General features: G+C 39.4%; 1 protein-coding gene across 3 annotated transcripts in view; it reads right to left on the bottom strand.

Moving 5' to 3' along the window:
• Positions 1-24,782, bottom strand: part of SLIT2 (slit guidance ligand 2) — a 372,755-nt gene that overhangs the window by 123,733 nt on the left and 224,240 nt on the right. For all 3 annotated transcript variants that reach the window (XM_074992549.1, XM_074992550.1, XM_074992551.1), the window contains exons 5-6: positions 24,630-24,701; positions 4,883-4,954 (exon numbers count right to left, since the gene is read on the bottom strand). In XM_074992549.1, the coding sequence (XP_074848650.1) occupies positions 4,883-4,954; positions 24,630-24,701 (144 nt within the window). The remainder of the gene's footprint in view (positions 1-4,882; positions 4,955-24,629; positions 24,702-24,782) is intronic.

Genomic DNA, 24,782 nt, shown 5'->3' with positions numbered 1-24,782 from the left:
AGGGAGGTTTTTTTTTTTTAAATCTGAAGGATAATTTACGTAATTTATATGGGTTTCTCAAGACTTTTACATTAAAAATACAAACTACTTCTGAAACACATAAGGGTAATTGCTGATTATATGAATGGAATCAGGTTGAGCAACTCAAATAAGCCTTAATGATAGTTGTATAGGTTAATTTCTGGGGCAGTGTCTTTCAAATTTACCTGAGTGTGCCTACTGATTTCTGTTCCTAAATGTTCTCTTCACCCACACACAAGGTAACTCCCCTGTATGCCCTAAGGAGCACAAAAACCAAAAAGGAGTACAATCAGGAAGAAAGGAAGAAAAAAACCCCAAAGATGACAAGGACATCTGCTGTACTGGGAAGAAAGTGACATTTTGCATAGGGGCTACTGCAAAGGTAAGACTATAAGGAAAGTGGTCTAAAATGGTGATATATTACTGTTAGGTCTCCACATGACTCTCTGTCACAATGTTCAAGTGAAAAAAAATCCAGCTCCTATGACACTCCCTGCATGACTTATTAATGGGTGACTTCAAGGAGTGGGCATTAATGTAGTGCTTATACGACTTAAACAGGACAGGATTTGTTAGTTTATTCAAAATTTATTCAACTAATTCTTCCTTTGACTGTTCCCATCTTTCCCTTATGTTGCACCAATTTAATTCTATGGATTTATTTGCTGGAGTACAGCAAATCAGTACCTAGCAGTAACTTAATGGCTTAGAGTATAAACAATTCTACATAATAATCCAAATCTGTGGCTTTAAATTAAAGGGACACAGCCAACTTAAAAAAAATCATACTTTTGTCTGAAATACTTTCACCTACCATTACATATAACCCTGAAAACTCTGAGCACTGGAAGAGGTTAAAGAAAAGACAAAGTGCTTATTTTTGCACTTGACATCATTGTGTGAATTACCCCTGAATAACCAATTTTCATCCCATTCGCCTCTGTTACATAGCCACAACAGAGAGAAAAGCATTTTTAAAAATAGGAACATTTTAATGGAAAGTCAGAAATTTTCAGATGGATTCACTGTCTGCAGTATCAGAAACTACTTATCTCTTCTTTTAAATAGTTTAGATTTCATGTTGACTGGATCTCTTTAATCATAACATTTTAGCGGTAGTTAAAGTGTTTCAAAGACAAAGATTTTTTTCAGAATTTTACAAGACTTGTCACTTTAGCTAACATTTTAAACCATGATTAGATCAGGGTACAGATAGTACATGCAAAACCATATGATGAGCTGACATACACTTACATGTTGATGGCAATGGAAAATATTCATATAAATAGAACAATTCCAATCAAATGTAAAACCAATATATTTAGCTACGCTAATTATTCATTGCACATAATACTATTGACTACCCTGAATACTTATTTTGTTCTACTTTTATCTATTTATTAGAAACAAATTGGGATGTTTCATTTATCCTATTTGTCTCATCCATATCTCCAATTAAGGGTCTGCTGTAATATTGTTTTTCAAAAGAAATAGTCTAATTCAAGAGTCCAATTTAGAACATAAGAACATAAGAATGGCCATACTGGGTCAGACCAAAGGTCCATCCAGCCCAGTATCCCGTCTGCCGACAGTGGCCAATGCCAGGTGCCCCAGAGAAGGAGAACAGAAGACAATGATCAAGTGATTTATCTCCTGCCATCCATCTCCTGCCCTTGTACTGAAGGCTAGGGCACCATACTTTACCCCTGGCTAATAGCCATTTATGGACCTAACCTGCAAAAATTTATTGAGCTCTTTTTTAAACCCTAATAGAGTCCTGGCCTTCACAGCCTCCTCCGGCAAGGAGTTCCACAGGTTGACTGTGCACTGTGTGAAGAAAAATTTCCTTTTATTAGTTTTGAACCTACTACCCATCAATTTCATTTGGTGTCCCCTAGTTCTTGTATTATGGGAAAAGGTAAATAATTTTTCTATGTTCACTTTCTCCACACCATTCATGATTTTATATACCTCTGTCATATCGCCCCTCAATCGCCTCTTTTCCAGACTGAAAAGTCCCAGTCTCTCTAGCCTGTCCCCATATGGGACCCGTTCCAAACCCCAAATCATCTTAGTCGCCCTTTTCTGAACCTTTTCTAATGCCAATATATCTTTTTTGAGGTGAGGAGACCACATCTGCACACAGTACTCAAGATGTGGGCGTACCATAGTTTTATATAGGGGAACTATGATATCTTTTGTCTTATTATCTATCCCTTTTTTAATAATTCCCAACATCCTATTTGCTTTGTTAACTGCCGCTGCACACTGCGTGGATGTCTTCAGAGAACTATCCACAATAACTCCAAGATCCCTTTCCTGATCTGTCGTAGCTAAATTTGACCCCATCATGTTGTACGTGTAATTTGGGTTATTTTTTCCAATGTGCATTACTTTACACTTACCCACATTAAATTTCATTTGCCATTTTGCTGCCCAATCACTCAGTTTGCTGAGATCTTTTTGTAGTTCTTCACAATCCCTTTTGGTTTTGACTGTCCTGAACAACTTGATGTCATCTGCAAACTTTGCCACCTCACTGCTTACCTCATTTTCTAGATCATTGATGAACAAGTTGAACAGGATCGGTCCCAGGACTGACCCCTGGGGAACACCACTAGTTACCAGCCTCCATTGTGAAAATTTACCATTTATTCCAACCCTTTGTTTTCTGTCTTTTAACCAATTCCCAATCCATGAAAGGATCTTTCCTCCTATCCCATGACCACCTAATTTACATAAAAGCCTTTGGTGTGGGACTGTGTCAAAGGCTTTCTGGAAATCTAGGTATATTATGTCCACTGGGTGCCCCTTGTCCGCATGTTTATTAACCCCTTCAAAGAATTCTAATAGATTAGTTAGACACGACTTCCCTCTGCAGAAACCATGCTGACTTTTGCCCAACAATTCGTGCTCTTCTATGCGCCTTGCAATTTTATTCTTTACTATTGTTTCTACTAATTTGCCTGGTACTGATGTTAGACTTATCGGTCTATAATTGCCAGGGTCTCCTCTGGAGCCTTTTTTAAATATCGGCGTTATATTGGCCATCTTCCAGTCATTGGGTACCGAAGCAGATTTAAAGGATAGGTTACAAACCATTGTTAATAACGCCGCAATTTCACATTTGAGTTCTTTCAGAACCCTTGGGTGAATACCGTCTGGTCCTGGAGACTTGTTACTATTCAGCTTATCAGTTAACTCCAAAACCTCCTCTAATGTCACTTCAATTTATTTAAACAATAAATAACACATTTATTTAACTAATGGCAATAACATATATATTCCGGTGCACAATTCTGCACGATTACTTTCCTTTGTGGTGCACCATTAATTTGTACAGGTTTGATTCTGTGTCCATCGACATCTATAGGAATTTTAACATATTTGAGCAGTAAAAATAGTGGCAGTAAAACAGCACAATTAATATTTGATTTAATTAAAATACGTACACATTCATACATACACATTCATGTCTCTTAGACATATAAAATCAACTGTTAAAAGGAGGCTACATAAAGTAAGGTAACATGATAACTGCCTTAACCAATACTGTTTAAATATAAGTTGCCCTCTGATACAGGTGAGTTTCTTGGAAAGTAGAGATAAAAATCACATGGTACGTCATGGTATGCTGACAATTCATGCATTTACATACTTTTAAATTTGCATATGTTAGTATCAAATAAGCAGTGTATTTTAAACAGATTGGAAATGTTAAAGCAATATTGGGTTTGCGGGTTAGGTGATTCTAATGACTTAAAACATACACATGTGATGAAATGTTAGAAATTAAAAACAAATCGTCACAGCTGTCCACTCATAGTAACCATAGATTAACTCAATAGCTGCTGAATAACTGCTAGCTTTTCCTGAAGTTGCTCATATTTTTATTCTTTGGATTCCAAAAAGATAATGTGCATTCTTAGAAAAGAATTTTGATTTTTCATAATTTGTAACAAATATTAAGACTTAAAACTCTGTCCTTCCACCAGTTTAATTTAGCATTGGGTTTCCAAGCCATTTGAAGCAAGGATGATTTAAAACATCCAAAGAAGCGCTATTATTGACAGAGAACGAAGTCTCCTGCTTTCTTTGAATGCTTAAAAGTGGTCAAGGAATGTGACACTTTGACTGACATGAAATATTTGAAGAACGTACTTAGTGCCTTAAATTACTTGGGAATTAGACTTTTGCTTTTTACAGTTACTATATTTAAGTCAAGGGTCATCGTATATTATTTTGTCACCTTTATTCTCATTTAACAGCAATTTCAACATGAGACGACAGTAAGTAAGGCAATTCAATCCTCCAATCAATGTCAAACATACAGTGTATATAAAATATCTCTTGTAAAGCATTTAACAATGAACAGACAGGCTACATCTCAGATATCACAGTTCTGTTGATGGAAAAAGTACCTTCAGAAAAGCAGGTATGATCACAGATTTACCCAATATATTTACTATTTTTATATGCACAAGCAGATCGAGGTTATTTACACCACAGTATGTAACAAGAGCACTAGTAAAATGTGTAACACTTAGACAATAAAAATGTTTTACAAAAACAAATGGCTGTATTCGCCTTTTGTTTTTTGTTGTTTTTTTTTAAGGACATGTCTCTTTCTTAAAGTACATGCCATCTGAATATTTTGTGAAATGCTTTTCTGTCTGACCAAAATAATTTTTGTCTACACACACGCACACACACACTTTACAACACAAAACAGTGGATTATTTTAAGACATCTTCTCATTGGACCATTTTGTCACTGGTTGCAGTTAAAATATGAGCTTTTAATTTAGTACTCCCTAGATACTAAGATCCTGTTAAAAGTAAGAGATACAAGCAGTACTTACAGCACTTCCAGGTCGCGTAGAGCCCTAAATGCCCCATCTTCAATACAGCTGATATGGTTGTAATCCAGTTGCCTGTTAAACAGATTAGAAGGATATACGTAAAGGAGATGAACGTTGTGTAAGAAAGCCTCCTAAAGGGTCTATGTAGCTAGGCCACAATAACAAACGCTCTCACAAATACACTCATCTGCTTAAGAATGTCACACGCCATTCTGGCCTTGATACAGCCACTGAAATCTCTTTTTGTTCTGAACTGTCTGTGCAAAACAGCAGCTCTGGGAAAGATCCAGCAAATAATAACTGCACCTTAATATTAAATGCCAAAGGAATGCAATTTCATTACATCAAGAAAAGCTATCCATTAAAAGCTCTCAGCATCATCTTGTTGAAACAATTTCATTAAGGTAAAGGACTGTAAATCACTTAATGTTACATGCATCCCCTCAGTGACCTAACAGAATCCATTTATCAGAGAAGACCAGCTGCATGTTAATTCTCTATCCTTGGCAAGAAAGAGCAAGAGACACCACTTTTAGGGTTTTTCAAAGGCAGTTTCCCTTCTAGAATTATTCTAAATAAAGAAATGATAATGTCCCAGGTGCACACATTTTCTTAGTTACATTCTTTAATTCTCCTCCAAATATATCTACCAATTCTTCTGCAATAACCTTAAGTGTATGATTTTTTGCACCATTTGTATTCTTTGTAATTATGTGCAGATAGAATGTAATAAAGTAGCACTAGAATTCTGGAAATAAAACTCAGCAATGCCATCCCATACATTATTAATCTTTAAGTATTACATTATGAAAAATTTACAATAATTTCTCCATAGGATGTTATTACTTTTTTAATTCAAAACATTAATACAGTACATAAAGATGATTCTGCAAAAAATATACTTGTATTGATGAAATTCACCAATGAAATCCACATTTTTACATAGCTAACAAGTTTTTACCCATGTATGACACCAGAAGATGCTGTTCAAACAATTTAGATGCATTGTGACATTCTTAATCCTGGAAAACAAATATGCTATGGGCTCACACTAAACAGCCAGAAGATGTTCCCTCAGCTACCAAAGTAAGTTGCAAGAACCAGATGTATACATGAAAAAAACATGAGTGAACAATACTAAGAATAGGAGCATAATACAAAATGAACTTTGCCACTGTGTTTCCCACTACATGCTAGCTATCACAGCTAATAAAGCTTTTGCTTAAAGCACTTTCAGAGATTCTTCTGAAACTTTGGAAACCCTTTTCTGAGATAAGAATTCATTACCTCTGTTGATTGCAATTCAGAGACTTTTACATTGCCTTTGAACTTTCACATGTATTTTTGGTTTTAGTTCCTAGTTAACAGAAACACTATTCTAATTTGGAATAGAATTAGAATGGAATGGAATGGAATGGAACAGAGTTTCTGTTTATTACACATGAAAACCAAAATACAGTTTCTTTAAAACATTGCTGAACATTTTTGGCATAATATTTGCACTGCAGTTCTTTTCTTCAAACCAAATTTCCTAAGAACTCTTTTGATGTTATCTAATTTCATTTTACAATTATTTTAATAGCCTTTTGATTTTAAAGAGGTAAAATATTTCTACAGTACTATTCACTAACCTCTGAACAATTTATCAAAGCCATTTAAATTAGCACAATGGAATGAAATGTTACCCTTGACACAACACAAAAGAGAAATTGTTTCCAGATAAATTAGCAAAATCTCTTAATGCCATCAAATTTGCCTAATGCAGTCAGCAGGTTAATCTGTAAAAAGGGTGAGCTGTATGTTTCCCCATATCTTATTATCCTTAGCTGTCAATGTATAAATCAGTGCTGACACAGCTTCTTCTAAATCATCCATATTATACACAAAAGGGAAACCATTAGCAGTAGGGAAAGCACTCAAGCAAATCTTGTCCTGCAAAAACCAAAAGGCAGATTTCTTCCACTAAATTGGCAGCAGGTGAAGTGCACCTGAAAACTTTTGGACCTTTTCTTTTAGTGTTGGCTCCACAGCACATCATTAAGGGCAAGTGGCCACTTCCAGCTTAAATTGACCTTTTTTTCCCCAATGGGTTTCTAACACAGCTGCTTTTGTGGCTGAACAGTGGCATGTTAGGTAAGTTAGTCAAGCTAGTCAGCTGAAATGCATTTCTTTTGCAATAAACAATAATTAAAAATTCTAAAAAAAGTATTTTTCCTATTTCTTTCACGTGATTGGCTGTTAAAAATAAATGTCAGAAATGCATTAAGCAATGAACCTGGCAGACAGCTTTAAAAACCATTATTTTAATTCTAAGAGTAGCTACCTAGTTTATCCCATTTATTAAGTTGCAGACATCCACTGCATACAGTATATAAATTCAATAGTCTCACTAATGGTAATTCCAACAAAACTGTAGGACCTATAAAATGTCATGGAGAATGTACATTGTTACACTGGGACTGGTGGTGATGAAGAATTAAGAAGTTTAGAGATAAGAATGACTGCTCATTCCATAGTAGTGTCTACTTTCATACTTCCTAGCTACTTGTTTTTAAATTTGCTCGCTCACTTAAAAAAAAACTTTAAAATTTACATTACTGTTGTAAAGCTTCCTACCTATTGAATTAAAGCATATCTGCAATCTTAACCCCATTTTAAAGTGTTTTGAGAATTTTTTTGCTCTTTTCTAAGGAGAACAAATTTCTCCATAGGAGAAGTCCATACGGAGGCCGTTAGCTGAGTAGGAATGGATTTACAAGCCTGCAGATCAGCCTCGTCATCACACAACTTCTTTTGTCCCACTTAAGCTTTCAGTGCAAGCACCTCCATTTTCTGTCTCTTTGACAGTCCCTATTTTCCTCCATGTGCCCCCTTTTCTGACTCTTCCCTAGACAATGGCTATTTACATTGAGCAATATGGCTTTTGTATAGATCACAGGATTCCTAGTGTTTAGTTCTTGTTTTTTAAAAACTTTTCAGTTGCTCATGAGAGCTAACTCATTTTTTCACTCATATTTGTAATGTTACCTCAATATTTCTTGTATTTAAAACAAATTTTTAAAATGTTTCAACAATGCTAAACTGCAATGACAGACTTGACATTTTTAAGGGCTCTGCAAAACTTTTTATTTATTGTAGCTTTGTATTATTGTCTTATCTTATTAATTACTGTAGAAGCATAGAAAACTTGGGTTGGAAGAAACCCGAGAAGGTAGTTTAAGTCCAATCCCATATTCAAAGCAGGACAAACTCCATCTTAACCATCCCAGCCAGGCCTTTGTCAAGCCTGTCCATAAGAAACTCTAAAGGATGGAGATTCCACCACCTAGGTAAACCATTCCAGTGCTTCACTACTCTCCTAGGCTGCGTCCACACAACCACCCTCCTTCGAAGGAAGGATGGTAATTAGGGTGTTGAGAGTTTACTAATGAAGTGCTGCGCTGCATACATAGCACTTCATTAAGCAAATTGCCCTCTTCCCCCACAACCCCCCACAACTACGTCAAAGTTTTAAACTTCGAAGTACTGGCTCGCGTCTAGCGATAGCTCACCCTCTGGTATTTCGAAGTATCAGGGCAACTTCCAAGTCCCTTTACTCCTCAAAATTTTACACTGGGACTGGTAAATTTTGAGGAGTAAAGGGACTTCCCAACACCCTAATTACCATCCTTCCTTAGATGGAGGGTGGCAGTGTAGACAAGCCCCTAGTGTAACAGTTTTTTCTATATCCACCCTAGACCAGCCCTCTGCAACTTGATACCATGGATTCTTGTTCTGTCATCCACCATCATTGAGAAGAAGCTTAGTTTCATCCTTTTTGAAACCCCCATTCAGGTTTCAAAGGCTGCTATCAAATGCCATTCATTCTTCTCTTCTGCAGACTAAAGAAGCCCAGTTCTCTCAGCCTTTCCTCATAAGTCTTTTGCCCCACTCTCCTATTCTTCGTTGTCTTCCATTGAACTTTCTCTAATTTGACCACACCCCTTCTGGAGCAAGGGCCCCATAACTGAACGCAAAACAACAGAAATGGCCTAATCAGAGCCAAACATATCTGAATAATAATTTCCCTCGATTTGCTGGCAATGCTTCTACTAATGAAACTCAACATGTAGTTAATCCTCTTGGCAACAGGGGCCCACTGTTGACTCAGGCTATATCTACACTAGAGAGATACATTTCCTGGACACTACAGTACTAATCACTGTACCAGAAACCCACTGATCGCTATACTTACCTACAACCTTCTAGCTTCCATCCTGCACACATAAGTAGATCCATAGTTTACAGTCAAGGCCCTTAGGTACAATCACATTTGCTCTGATCCTACTGACAGAGACCAAAAACTACAAGATGTTTACCCAATATTCTTAAACCTGAATTACCCACCAGGAGAAAAAAAAAAAAATTGACAGGGCCAGACAAATACCCAGAGACCAGCTACTCCAAGATAGGCCAAAAGGCAAAAACAGAACACCACTGGTTGTTACCTACAGCCCCCAGCTCAAACCACTGTAATGAATTATTAAAGGCCTACAACCTATCCTTAATCAGGATGTCACACTCCAGAAGGCCATAGGTGACAGACCTGTTCTCTCCTACAGACAACCTGCCAAACTTATGAGGATTCTCACCAACAGCCACAGTCTATACCCCAGGAACACCAGTCCTGGGACTTTTCCTTGCAACAAAGCCCACTGCCAGCTTTGCCCACATATCTTTTCTGGAGATACCATCACTGGACCTAATCAGGTTATTCACAGAATCACAGGCATATTCTCATGTTCCTCAACTAACATCATATATGCCATCATGTGCCAACAACGCCCAGATGTTCTGTATATTGGACAGACTTCAAACTCTCTTAGACAAAGAGTTAATGGGCACAAAACAGACATAAAAACACTCCTGATCTGCAAACTTTTTAGCCAGCATTTTAATGGAGTGGGCCATTCTGTTAATGATTTAAGAGTCTCCGTGTTACTGAAGAGGAATTTTCACAACACTTTTCAAAGGGAGGCTGCTGAACTGTCTTTTATAATCAAATTGACACATTAACACATGGTTTGAACTGAGAGTGGAACTTTCTGGGTCACTATAGGGGCTCATTTGCATACTTGACAATCTAATTCTTGACTCCCCCCCCCGCCCCTCTACTCTCTGATTTGCTCACCTTGCTAATTTTTTTTCTGATTTGTCCACCTTGATTACTGTTTTTGGTTCTCTGTGCGCCTTAAATATTGAGTCTGTTCTGGTATGGCTATGGTCTGAAGAAATGGGTCTGTCCCTAGAAAGCTCACCTAATAAATTGTTTTGTTAGTCTTTAAAGTGCTACTTGACTGTTTTTTTGTTTTTATACTAGGCAGGTAAGCTGATTGTAGATATGCAATTCTAACTATGGTAATTTGTTATCTAGACTTGATTATCTGTAATTGACTTGCCTCACCATCTTCACAGAGTGAGGTCCACAGAAGAAACTCTTCTCATGATATTGAGGAATACAGGAGTTGACCGTCAACCCCAGATATAGTTCAATTTTTTGCATCTCCAAGAGGCCAGGTTGATCTGGCACAGTCTAGACGTATCCGGAGATCCACTCTCTCACTCACTGTAATCCCCCAGTCTTTTTCTGCAGAACTACTTAGCCAGTCATTCTGTAGCAGTGTAAGGGATTTTTCTGTTCTAAGTCTGGGGCTCTGCATTTATCCTTGTCGAGCCCTCAGAACCCTCCCTATCCTGCAGTTTGCCTGGATCCTATTCCTTTCCTCAAATCATCTACCTCTCTCCACAGCTTAGTGTCATCCGTGAACTTGCTTAGGATGCAATCCGTTCAATAATCCATATAATTGAACAAGCTATTGAACAAAGCTAGCCCAAGGATGGTCCTCTAGGACACTGCTTGATGTAATGCCTTCAGGTCTCCTCCTCATCCCTTCTCTCAGGTAACTCTTCCCAACCATTTGCCACTGTACTACCTGTACAGAGACCAAAAGACAGTTTCTGCATTGGAGTTCATGATCTGCCAAATGGACACTAAGCCACTAATTGCTATATATTGAGCCCCACAACCTAGCCAGCTTTTTATCTACATTATAGTCCATTCATCCAATCTATACTACTTCAAACTTTCTGGCAAGAATACTGTGGGAGACCATGTCAAATGTTTTACTAAAGTCAGACTGCATCATGCCTATCATTTCCCCCATATCCACAGAGCCCATTAACTCATCATAGAGGCAACTGTATCAGTCAGGTATGACTTGCCCTTGGTGAATCTATATTGACTATACCTGATTCCTTCTTTTCTTCCTCCAAGTGGATTCCTTGTGGGATCTGCTCCATTATTTTTTCAGAAACTGACCCGAGGCTGATGATCTGTAATTCCCTGGGTTCTTCCCTTTTCAAAAGACAGGCACTCTTCTTGGCTTTCTCCCATTGTCTGACACCTCTCCCAATAGCCACACGTTTAAAAAAATTGCCCATAGCTCTGCAATCACATCATCCAACTCAGAACTCTCAGATGTTTATACCCATCCATGGCTGTATTCCAGTCACGTGAGTTACCCCAAGTCTGTTATTCCAATCACATCGCAGTTCCTTGACTGTGCCAGGATTTCCAATCCTTCCTGTTTTCCAGGCTTCTTGTATTAGTGTTCAGGTGCCTAAGATAACCAGTCAATTTCCCCGCTTCTTAGTAGACCTCCCCTGTTGCATACTTCTCCTTGCATTTCCTTCTGGTATCCCACTTTCAACACTTACCTACAGACTTAGGTCTCCACCCTCCAGCAAACCTCATTTAAAGCTCTCCTTATTCAATTAGCAAGCCTGCCTGTGAAAATGCACTTCCCTCTCTGTTAGGTGGATTCCATCTCTTCCTACAAATTCTTCTCTCTGGAACAACATCTTGTGGTCAAAGAATCCAAAGCCTTCCCTCTGACACCACCTACATCGTCATGCATTTACTTCCACAATTCAATAATCTCTAGCTGTGCCTTTTTCTTCACGAGAGAAGCTGACCAATAACATGACTTCTTCCTCAAATTCCATTATCCTTCTCAGTCATATAGTCTGCAGTAACCCACTCAAGGTCATTCCTGGCAGTATTGTGGATGTCCACAAGGAGGAATAGGAAGAGGCAGACATGCAATGGCTTGATCATTCCCAGCAGACATTGTCACATCCTGAATTCTAGCTTCTTGGAAGCAGCACACTAATTTTCTCAGTCTGGACAGCAGATAGATTACACTATCCTCGTTAGAAGGGCGTCCTTAACCAGTATCACCCATCTCTTCCTCTTGGGTGTGCTGGTCAAGGAATCTAAGAACCCAGAGCAGTGACTTCAGGTCCCCTCCTCATCCCATCTCTCAGATAACTCTTCCCAACCATTTTTGACTGTACTACCTGTACGGAGACCAAAACGCAGTTTCTGCATTGGGAGTACATGAGCTCTTTCTTCTGGGGGTCATGTGCTGTCAATCTTCTTCCATCCTCTGCACTACCCTCTCTAGTTCTTCAGCATGCTGTCCCTGGAGTACAAATGTTGACTTCTATCCAGAAAGTCTTCACTTTCTCTGATGCAATGCAAGATAGTTACTTAAGCCTCCCATCCTTTATCCTTCTCTTCCAATGTGGAGACCAGCTTTCACTTATGCAAACAAAGTCACTTCTGTCCCATGGGAGAAAGAAACATGGCACATCCTTTGCAGGTTACAACAGCTCATTGCTGAGTCTCCATATTTTCTTTCTTCTAAGAAACTCTGCAGATGTTGTGTTTACTGTTTTATAGAAACCCAAAAGACAAAAAACATTCTTTGGGAACATCTCCCCCGACCAACTTGGTTTGCCTGTCTTCTGCCATCTACAATAATCATACAAACTGACTGGGGATTTCTATGCCCTCCTTCCCCACTCCCTCCTTGTTTTCTTGTCTATATCTGCTGTATGTAATGGTTAACTAAACAAAAATTCAAATCCCTCAAAAAGCAAATGTTCGATATCAGAATGTCTATGTAACTTAAGAATACATACTGATCTTCACAAAAAAAGAACTTTAGACTTTTTGCCACCAAAGTAATAACATTCTAAAAGTACATAGTTCATGAAGGCTGAGATACATTTAGTCTAACTTCACTTTAAATTGTTCACTTATCCACTTCTTTCCCCGTGTTCCTCAGGGCTTGTAAATATTCTATTTTGTAATGTAAGAACACACATTATGTGTCATTAAAGTTGGTCACTTTGTACTGAAATGAATACTTCCATCTCAATTTCTTAATGCGCTGCTTAATAAGCCGCTATAAAAAGTCAAACTGATTTCCATTTCTTTACAGTGCTTACTGACAGGAACAACATTCTTATAAATGTCTGCATTTTAACATATACTGTTTCTCAGATCATTCCATGCATATGGAGCAAGTGGGACAATAACAGTCACTGCAGTGTTTTTGGAAACAGTTACTATTTTCTACTGATTTGTCTGTATTTTGAGATATAATCAAATTATGTTTACTCAATCGCTTTATCTTTTGCAATTTCCCTAATTCCATTTATACAGCAGCAATTTCATGGCACATAATCTAGGAAATATCGATCAGAATCTACATAATATTTTTGTACTGAGTTTACATCAAATTACAGACAATAATAATACATCTTTCTTTTTCCTACCTTTGAAAGGACAAATTCTTTCCTCACATTTATGTGCATGGCATATTTTGTTCAAACTATTGTAAGCTTTTACTAAAATTCTATACATAATTAATTTTCATTGAAAAAATCAAGGAATAAAAACTTACTAAAATATGCTCTGTGAGACCGTATAGATCTTTTTTATTTCCATTAAAACTAAGCAGCCAGCACTATGGATAACTTATTAAGGCTACATCTACACTAGCCAAAAACTTCGAAATGGCCACGCAAATGGCCATTTTGAAGTTTACTAATGAAGTGCTGAAATACATATTCAGTGCCTCATTAGCATGCGGGTGGCCGCGGCAGTTCAAAATTGGCACGGCTCATGAAGATGGTGCTCCTTTTCGAAAGGACCCTGGCTACTTCCACGTCCCCTTATTCCTATGAGCAGATGGGAATAAGGGGACTTGGAAGTAGCCGGGGTCCTTTCGAAAAGGAGCACCGTCTGGATGAGACGCGCCAATTTTGAACTGCTGCGGCCACCCGCATGCTAATGAGGCACTGAATATGTATTTCAGTGCTTCATTAGTAAACTTCGAAATGGCCATTTGCATGGCCATTTCAAAGTTTTTGGCTAGTGTAGACACGGCATAAGTATGGCATTTGGTCAAAAAAGGGAATAAAAACTTTTTAATGACTAAAAAAGTCCTCTGTGTGTCTTCCGATCCAATAAAAGTTACTAATGTTGCCTAAGTGCAGAAGAATTAAAAAGAAGTTTAAGTCCAAACATGCTCACCATAAGTCAAAAATGTAAGAACATGTATGAGAAACATAAACCACTTCAATTTCTGAATGGCCAAATTTCAAATTTATCGTCCTTGGTTTTCCTCATATTTTTATAGAAAACAGCTTTTAAATGTCCTCCAATCCCGCATTTTTTTTTTTTTTTTATTAAAGCTGGTCAAGTGTAAAGGGAAAACCCTGAGTGCAAGACTACCACTGCCACTTGCCTCCATGTAGGGGGATTTAGGGGTCCACAGCCTCCCAACAGTGGCACATTCGTGCCTGAGAATTGTGTTCTATTGCTCAGAACCCAAGGGAGACTAAACAGGTTCTATTCCCATATAGATTGTTTTTAGTTGATTAAAACTGCAGCTAGGAAGTTGGGAGAAGTGATTCACTTGCAAGAAAACATAGGGAAATAATATTTATTTATATTACCAAAAAAGCCTAGTGGTGGTAATGCCTTGTCATGGGCTAGGACTGTACAGCAGTAGGCCTTACACAAAGAATAAAGGTGGTCCTGGCTCTGCAAAATATTTTCAGTCAACTTTGAAAAAATAATAGACAGTGTGCAGAGAGTGGCAGATTGAGTGGTTTCCAGATTTGTAGATTGGTGAAATAACTCTTGACCTTATTACCATTTGGAGCTTTACCAAATGGTAATAAGTGGAAGAAAAGTACAGTGAAGCCATTCTTGGATCTAAGAGAAAAGTGCATAACCACTCTTTCAGGAGCTGAAACCTGCCTTGAATGTCCACTCTCAGACAAGACCCCAATCAACCTCTTGCTGGGGTAGTGCAGATAATGGCATTCTTGTCTGACCATAGGGCAGTGAAGCTGCAGGCTAAAATAACTTTAGGTAGTTCTACTGTGTGACCGATTATACAATCCACAAGTTTTCCAGCAGGTAAATTATATCATTGGTGAAACTTTACATCAATTGATAACACTGGATGATGAACAGTCCATGACATATACAATTTTCTGCCAAATGCACATTTAGTAATTTTGGATGGATGTGACATCATTCAGTAGATATCCCCCAACCCCATCCCCCAATAATATTTCTGTTGGGAGGGATGTGTTTAAATATCAATTTAAAAAAACATCTGTCTGTGGAGCAACTCCCATTAAGCAATATCTACTTTATCAGCAAATATCCCAGCAAGCACACAACTATTTTGTTTCAGGACATGATTAAATAATTTTCTGTTGTCATTGCCTTTGGTGAGTGCCTGTGACGGAATGCCAGGAGTCTAGAGATAACCAGCACTTCTCCACTAAGGTACTTGCTATTTGTGGGCTCAGCTGGGAGATTGTTGCTCAATAGCTTACTTAGCAGAGGGCTGACAAGCTCATGAGTACAATTCACCCATTAGTTATGAACTATTAAAGGAGAGCGAGGCAGTACAGGGACAGGAGGGCTGTCAGGGGACCAGGTGACACTTTTGGAAGGGGCATGCAAATACAGCCAATCAGAAATGCAAATAAGGCACATATTTAAATATCTTGCACTTCATTCACATACTCATGATCTTGATTAAGGAAATGCTGATTTCAAGAGCCAAAAGAGCTGTGTAGACAGGGTACATTCGAAACGAAATCCCACTTTTGAAAGCACCCTTATTCCTAATTTTATTTTTTATAAACTCAAAGTTAATTGTCCACTAATATTCCAGAATGTTGACTACCATTTCTCCATGTTGACTTGCCACATCTCCATTGCCTTATCCGAGTTCAACTGCTTGAGCAATGCATTGTGGGTACCTATCTCATGGAGCCTTTGCCTTGTTGCAATATGGGGGCTTTGTACCACTGGGTTGTGTGGGGAAAAACTGCTGAAGTTGCTTGTGAGCGTTTGATGTCACTATCCCAGAATGCAGAGCACTCTTCCAGAACTCAGAGCACTCACTAACAGGCAAAAAACAAATGGGAGATCATGCCATATTCTCTGACAGTGCTAGCACAAGCATGGATCCCCAAATGCTCCAGGTATTGCACAGACCATTATGGCAACTTCCCAGAACGTTGTGCAGTTTATCTTTTGACTATGAAGGGACTGGGCTGAGATTATGGTTGAGAATGGAGGAGGAGAGTAAATCACTCAACGGCAGGCCAAGAACTTAGAACTGCTTGCTGCCATGAATACGGTGCTTACAGTGTAGTGGCAGTTTTGGACTGGTGAAACCAGTACACACTGGTGGCACCACATTTTTTGGAGTCCTGGTATGACCAGCAGTGGATGCAGAACTTTCACATGTGCAAGTCCACTTTTATGGAACTTTGTGATTTGCTGGCCCCTGCCCTGAAGCACACCAACACAAGAATGAGACTGGCTGTAACTGTTCACAAGCAAGTGGCAATCACTCCATAGAACTTTGCAACACCCAACAGTTACTGGTCAGTGGCAAATCAATTCAGTGTGACCAGATCTACAGCGGGTGCCAAGGTGGTGCAGGTAGTCAATGCAATCTGTCGGTGTCTCCTGAGGAACACTGTGACCCTCAGAGATGTACAGGCTATGATGGATGGCTTTGCTGCCATGGGGTTTCCTGATTGTGATGGGGCAATAGATGGCACACATATTGTTATCAGGAGCACTTGGCAGTGAGTATATGAACAAGAAAGGGATAATTTTTAATGGTGTTAAATGTGCTGATAGATCACAAATATTGTTTCACCAACATCAACATGAGATGGCTGGGGAAGGTTCACGAGGTGTGCATCTTCAGAAATTCTGGGCTGAACAAAAAGCTACCGGAGGGGACTTTTTTCCCCAGACCGGAAAAATCAAGATTGGTGACATGGAGATACCGATAATAATACCCTACTTACCCTCCTCAGCCAGGATAACTTTAATGTCAGATTCAGCAAGTGCAGAATGGTGATGGAATGCAGCTCTGGCCATTGAAAAGCTAGGTTCAGGTGCCTATTGACCTGTTTGAACCTTCCAGGAACTAATGTCCCCACTGTAGTTGCAGCATGCTGTATTTTGCATAAGCTTTGTGAATCCAGATGGGAGAATTTCAGGAGCACCTGGAATGCAGAGGCTGCCACCATGAACAGGGCTTACTCACAGCCACCCACAAGGCATTCTCCAATGTGAATGCAGTGGCAGTAGCAACCAGGGAGGTTTTAAAAAACAGCTTCATGAATGATGGGAAGCCACATAATCTGCTGTATTTCACTGTTGTAATACCTCCCCAACTCCCTAAAATGTTTTGTGCACCCTACAATGACCAATAACCCTATGGAATAAGCAATACATCAGAGCATAGCTTTCATAAAAATAATTCTTTTATCTGCGGGGGAAGGGGATTAAGGTGCAGGAAAAAGAATGGATGCAAAGGGAGGGTTATTTTCACAAAAAGAATGTTTGCATTTTTGGGAGTGGAAAGGCTAATGTTATTTTTAGTTGAGGCGCACACACGTGTCAAATAAGCCAGGTTTGGCACTCTGGGCATTGCCTCTGGGGTCTCATCAGCCCCATTGGCTTTTGCAACACCCACCCCTACCCAGGTCCCTCTGCTGCATGTTCTCTGTGGACCTTGGCATAGCACTGGGCAGCTGTGCGATCAGCCCTCTCCACCCCCACCCAGGCCCATCTGCAGTGAGTTCCCGCAATGATTTGTGCACCTCATCTCACATATGAGCCAATAAATCAGATTGGGCAATGTGGTCAGGTCCTTCCCAAGAATCACATCCAGCTGTTCATAATACTGGCACATCTTTGAAGATTATCCAGACTGCCTGTTGACTTCTTGGACTTTGTGATAAGCCTGCCAGAGGTCTTTTACCTTCACCCAGCATTGGTGAGCATTCCACGAGTAACCTCTATCGATCATCCCATGTGAAATCTTTTCATAAATGTCTGCATTTCACTTGGACTTGGAGGCAATTTTTTGAGATAAAGAGAGCTCCTCTTCAATCCAGAAACAATATAACCCTCATGATGTAATAATGGTAAACAGAGTTCACTGATATGCAATTCCAAATGCAGTGGGTTTTGTAGAGTATCCAGTGACTCGGTTTAAAAATGCCAGCTTTGCCTTACAGTGAAATATTAAAGAAATTAAATCCCCATGCCCACCACTGACTCCTCTCCCAAAACAGCAAGAAGACTGTACTGATGGGTCCAAGCTGGAGCTCTCTTGTGACCCTGAGAACTCAGATTACAAACCAGACTACCCATGATGGCAAGAGATGGCTACTAATGCGATGGCTAAAAAGAAATTCTGGCTTCTGCACATTCTTTACATTTCCTTGGCTTGCCCGTGATGAATTCAAATTTGCAGGCTCACTGTTACTGACTTTCTGTGCACCTGGAGAGGAGCAGAAATGGAAACAGCCAGAGCGGACAATCGTGGAACACTGTGGGATACATGTGGGACACTTCTGGAGACTAAAAAAGTTGACTAAAAGACATGGCGCTTCCACATTAGCCTTAATTTGAACTTTTAAATTGAACTTGAAGGTACATCAAGTTGCTTCTCATGCTGTTATACCGTTGACCTTACCACTCCCCAAAATTGATCTAAGGGAATTTGCAGTGAAGACAGTAACATGGTAAAATCAAGCCAACTGCCATAAATTCGACTTTATAATGTAGTGTAGACACAGCCTTAGGCACTTAGGTCTAAGTAATTGACTATGGGATTTAGGCTCTTAAATCCCCTAATGCTGAGAACAGCAGAGCAGTATCTTTAATATGTTTAAAAGTCTGGGCCTCTCAGCCCATTTTTTCCTTAGAGAAAGCCCAGTTATTTTCATTCTGCTTTGCAAAGAGATGCCATAAAACATTTTCTGGGGGGGAGGGGGAGATTGGCATTCACTCTAGTGGTATATAATAAATAAAACTACCTAATGCAGCACAGCAGATGTCATCTGTGTGCCTAATAATTACTGTCATTCAGAAGACTAACTTGATCAATTATTCTCAGAGGCTACCAACTGCCTAAAATGCCAGGCACCACAGTGGGATAAGGTGGAGTGAAAGGAACATGGGCGAGTTCACACACAGTGAGCTTTGTTTTGAAATTCAGATTGAAAGCACAGAGTTTTGCCACAGTAGTAATCAGAACCGTAAATCCTTTCAGGGGGTCTGAAATTCAGCAAAAGTTCACTAATCTGCAACAAGTTACATATTTGTATCAAAAAGAGAAAATCCAGGTGAATTTCACCTGGTTTCAGATTTCATGTCACCATCTGTTGTTGGACGCTATAGAAATGGGCAGCAGTATAAAATCCTGAGATATATTGCTTCTCATGAAGTTCAACATCTATGCTAATGAAGTGAACCTATAAAGAATTCTCAATAAATGCTTCTTCAAAATTACTCTTAGTAATACGTATTGCAGCAGACTGGTTTTCAGGAAGGGAATCGGTAATCTAAGTAAAAGTAAGCAATATTCAACTGACTACATTTGAATAATCCTTTATTTAAAGCATCAAAATGAACAATTGTCTACCAACAGGCCATAAGTCACTGACCTTCCTGGAACAGAAGGCAACTTGTCCTATATACTAGCCACAAAATGTTCATACCTGAATGGACTTGGAACAAAAGTTAAATTAAATATGTCTGACCAAATTTACCATCGGCACACATGCACACAACAACTTCACTGGAGATTTGCCTATTTGCACCAGATTTGAATTTGGTTAGGTGCCCACATACACAAAACATTAAACTGACCTTAGGATAGGCATAGTTGGATCTATTATTTCAACTATGTGGCATGCACCCTTTCTTTTGATTTTGATGACTGTACATTCTGTACATTTGCAAGCACTGTGGAGACTCTCTGATGTGAAGTAACAATCACCCCTCCATCGGAGAGAAGAATCTGTCCCGTAGTTTTCATGGAGCAACGCAGAGCCAGAACAGGTAGAAAGGCTGCCTTAATTCTGCTGTTCCAATGACCAGACATTTAAAAGCCCCAGTCGGCAGGTTCCATCTAGAGCCACCAGGGTCCCTTTTCAACTAAGCATTCCATGAAAAACCCTGACACCTTTACAACTGCTTCATGGCTTTTTCTTCAGCTTTGCAAAAGAAAATGGTTGTGCAAACTGAATTCATAATTAAAATAAATGTGATCTGTATTGGTGTCTGCAGCTGTGTGTCTTAATGTGATATGAAAAGGCAAGATATCTTCATGGAGCTTCTTCCTTCTCCCATCTACACAGTCTGTGGACACTTTCATATTTCAAACTCCAAAACAATGTTTGACACAATTTATGCTTAGAACTGCATTGCTAATCTGGACTGACAAGTGTACTACAGCAGTGTAAGGAGATCCAACACCATGGATTTTGTTCTGGTCAATGCTGTCATTGCCTTGCTTTCCAAAGAAATTGACCCATTTTCCCCATTCACCCAAAGAAGAAATACCTCAAACTTCAAAATGGATTAGTATTTCTATTTACTGACCTTTATGCAAAACACCAGACAAGCCAGATTCAGTTCCAACTTTCCAAATGTGTTTATCAGACATCCCCTGCTTGCTTAATTCAAATTGTTCCACTTCACAAATCCCTCTGCAGCACCATGTAAACCCTCCAAATTCAGAACTTTAAATGAAAACTATTTAAGAGGGAGGCTAAGCTACAAGAAATAATACCCTGGGAAGCCATTAAATTATATTTTCCCATATATTTCCTTTCCTAGTTTTAGATTTTATCTTTGTCTGCCAAATCCATCATCTAAATTTTGAGCCCTTCTGATTAGGAACCTGTCTTTTATAGCAGGAGAGGGCAGACATTTCATAGGAAACAACATAAAATAATCATCCCATAGTTATAATTTAAAATGATCTGGACAAGCTGGAGAAATGGTCTAAGGTAAATCAAGTGAAGTTCAATCAGGAAAATGCAAAATATTCCACTTAGGGAGGAACAAAATGGGAAGTGACCTTCTAGAAAGGAATACTGCAGGAAGTAATCTAGGTGGAGGTCATAGAGAAACACAAGTTAAATATGAGTCGTCAGTGTGATGCTGTGGCCAAAACCACCCCAAACCCAAAAAATAGTTCTGGGATGCATTAACAAGAGTGTCATAAGCAAGACATGAGAAGTAATTCTTCTGCTGTATGCTGAGCTGATTAGGCTTAATTGCAGTATTGCATCCCGTTCTGAGAACCACATTTCAAGAAAGATGTGGAGAAGTTGGAGAGGGTCCAGAGATGAGCAACAAATGCATTAAAACTATAGTAGCAATTCTGGTTCTCAGGTCCTCCCCACATTATAATGTTCCCACTGATGCTCTTAGATGCATTGCTACAGATTGCACCTCCCTTGTCGAGCATGGTCAGGAACTGATGGGTCCCAAACAAAGTACATGCCAGACAAGGAGAGGTCCAAGGCTTCTGCCCCCAGACAGCCTTGCACTCCAGGAGCTGCTACTGCCCCAGCCTCCCTCCCCCAGGACTCCAGCCCCAGCGCAGGCTTCACAGGACTACAGACCCCTCCCCTGAGGCTTCTGCAAGGCAGCCAGTGGGGACTAGCTCTGTCCCATGGCCCCACAGGGCAGGTGAGAAGCTCCCGTACTGCCATGGGGCAGGCAGGAACAGCTGCTATGGACCCCAGGCTGCCACGGGTGGGGTGGCGCTCTGCTCCCAGCCCCTCTGCAGCAGACCAAGCAGTACTCCTGCATGAGACACAGCCCCAGCCCTGTACCCTATTATCCTGGAACATCCTACTGGACTGTCAATGTTGACAGATGAGAGTACCAGATCTGAGAGGTGCAACATGTATTCAAAGTTGGTTTTGAGCCATAGCAATTTTCTTATGCAAAGTATAATTCCAGACAAATATTGCCCTCTAGGAATAGCGATAGCATTTTTTCTTAGATTTTAAGTAATAATGGCATTGCTTTGAAGCCCCAAAATACCAAACATTAAAAGCCCAAACCAAAACATCATAAACAATATTTACAGAAAGGGGTGCAATTTGCCTCTGACTTAATCTCAGATTTTAAAAGCTGAATGAAACATCAACATGAATATTAAATGTAAAAACACATTAATCAAGTATCAAAATGAATAGGCCTAGTTCTCTGCCTTAAACTTCCCAGTAACTTTACAAAATTTGATGATAGAGTCACACTTAGCTGAATGAAAGAAGCTTGAGGAGTACAGAAATCACTTTACAAATTGAATATGCCTCTCTTGGCTATAAATGTCAATATTGTCTCTAAACAATGTTCCTCTACACATCTAAGCACACTGAAGAATGTAGGCAATGATAAAGCACTATAGAAAATACATGATCCTGATGCTTTTAAAAAAGTGTGTGTGTTGGCAGTGGGGGGTGGGAATCTTCAGAGATTGCCAAAGTATCATAAGAACAGTGCCCACAAACAATTGCGCAGACTCAGGAGCAGGATGGCTACTAGGGTCAGGGAGGCAAAGACATGTGAATCTCTGTAAATAGATTAAAGAACATGTCTGAACTGTTTCTGAAGCTGTAGCTCTAGGTTTCAGATCGAACACGAAGCATCTCCAACAGGTCCCACTTATTTGCTAACCTGATACCAATTGCAGAAAACTTTAGATTGGTATACACACTTTTTTCCCTCTCAGATCTCAGGCTGCCTCATTACTATCTATGCAGAAGTCCAACAATATGTTTTGCTTTTTAGCCTCCCTCTTCCCTCATTCGATTTGAACAAAATTTATTCTCAAACTGCTTATTGCATTTGCATCTGTTACAATCAGATGAACAAAGGAAGAAAATTGTTTCCAGAGGGAGATCCATGAGAGAGCTTTGAAAAGTCCTGCTTTACTATTGCTGTCTGCAGTAGAACGAAATTAAATTTTTGGTCAAATCTGATTAATGGCAATTGTTGACATTATCAATTTGTTGTCTTAGACCCAAAAAAATTCCACATGAAGCAGCCACAAAAATGTGTACATGAGTGAAACCTACCAAATTCACAGACATGAAAAATGCATCATAGACCTGAAGTCTTTTCTTTTGTGTATACAGATTTCATGGAGGACATCAATGTTTCTCGTAGTTGGGGTCCTGAGCCAAAAGTGAGTGAAGGGGGAATCCCAACGTTAGGGGGGAGGGGTCACAGTATTGCTTCTCTTAATTTGCACTGCCTTAAGAGCTGGATGGCTTGAGAAAAGTGCCTGCTGGTCAGGAGCCCAGCTCTGAAGACAGTAGCACAGATGTAAGGGTGGACATATTTTCATCCTTATTTCTTCCTGCTGTGGAGGGTCAGGCTGCCTTCTGAGCTCAGCTCCTGGCTAGCAGCCACCAATATTCTGCCACCCTGTTCTGACAGTAGCAGTGCACCCATTAGCAGCACAGAAATAAGGGTTGGAATATTGCAACCCCCTACAATAATTTTGTGACTCGCCCCTTAATCCTTTTTTGGAACCCTGGAGTTTCAACACCATGGAACATTAGATTTAAATAAGTGGAAAAAAATGAAATTCACAATTTTTAGAAAATGAGGATAACAAAATTGACCAAAATGGACTGTGAATGTGGTAGAGCCCTAGTTAGGGGGTCACCCTGTCTCAAGAAAGTTGGTCACCAATCTCCTACCATTTTTCTTTTATAATAATCACATAAAAATGAGAAATGTCTTCTAGTGGATTGATTGTTAAAATTATTTTAATCTCTCTCTTTTACAAGATTAAACAAAAAGCTCCAAGCCGACTGACTTTTTAACAAGAAAGAGTTACTTAATCTGCTCAGAAAAGATAGCTCAGTTTGATTTTCCAGTAAAACACTGAGACTGGGTCTACATGAGCCCCTTCCTTTTGGAAGGGGCATGTTAATGAGCGGGTTCGAAATATGCTAATGAGCCACTGCAATGAATATGCAGTGCCTGATTAACATAATGACGTTATCTTATCTGGTGTTAGAAAGAAGGGGCTTTCAAAAACTGGGGGGTCCTTTCGGAAGGTCCCGTCTCCGTGGGCAGTGTGTCATTCGAAAAGCTGCATTTTCAAATTGCCGCGGCCACCACTATGCTAATCAGGCACTGCATTTTCTTTGCAGTACCTCATTAGCATCTTTCGAACCCGCTCATTAACATACCCCTTCCGAAAGGAAGGGGCTCATGTAGACACAGGGTGATTGAGGCCTGAAGACCAGATACTAAATCCCCATTACCATAGGCAAACAAATACTGTTTTGTTGTCCTTCATTGCTTTTTAAGGATTTGGGGAACGGAAATTTCTAGGAAATTCTGCTAAAATAATCATAAAATTTTTGACTTTCAGGTAGAGTTGTGATCTAAAATGTTCTTAAAGAGAAAAATATCTAATTAATGCAGAGAATGTGCAAACAATTAAAATATAAAAGTTAAGAAATTACTTACAGATTTTTAATATCTACAGCCCCACGAAAAGCCTTCCTTGGAATTGCTTGAATTTGATTTTCACTGAGGTCACTACAAAAGAGGAAGATGAAAGGGAACTTAGAAGTTGTACGTATTTTATCTGAAGGAAACAACTTTTGTAAAGGAATGTCA

This window comes from Carettochelys insculpta, chromosome 4, assembly GCF_033958435.1.
Source record: "Carettochelys insculpta isolate YL-2023 chromosome 4, ASM3395843v1, whole genome shotgun sequence".
Lineage (NCBI taxonomy): Eukaryota > Metazoa > Chordata > Testudines > Carettochelyidae > Carettochelys > Carettochelys insculpta.
Note: the sequence above shows the minus strand (reverse complement) of the source record. Positions and strands in the feature narration are given on the sequence as shown.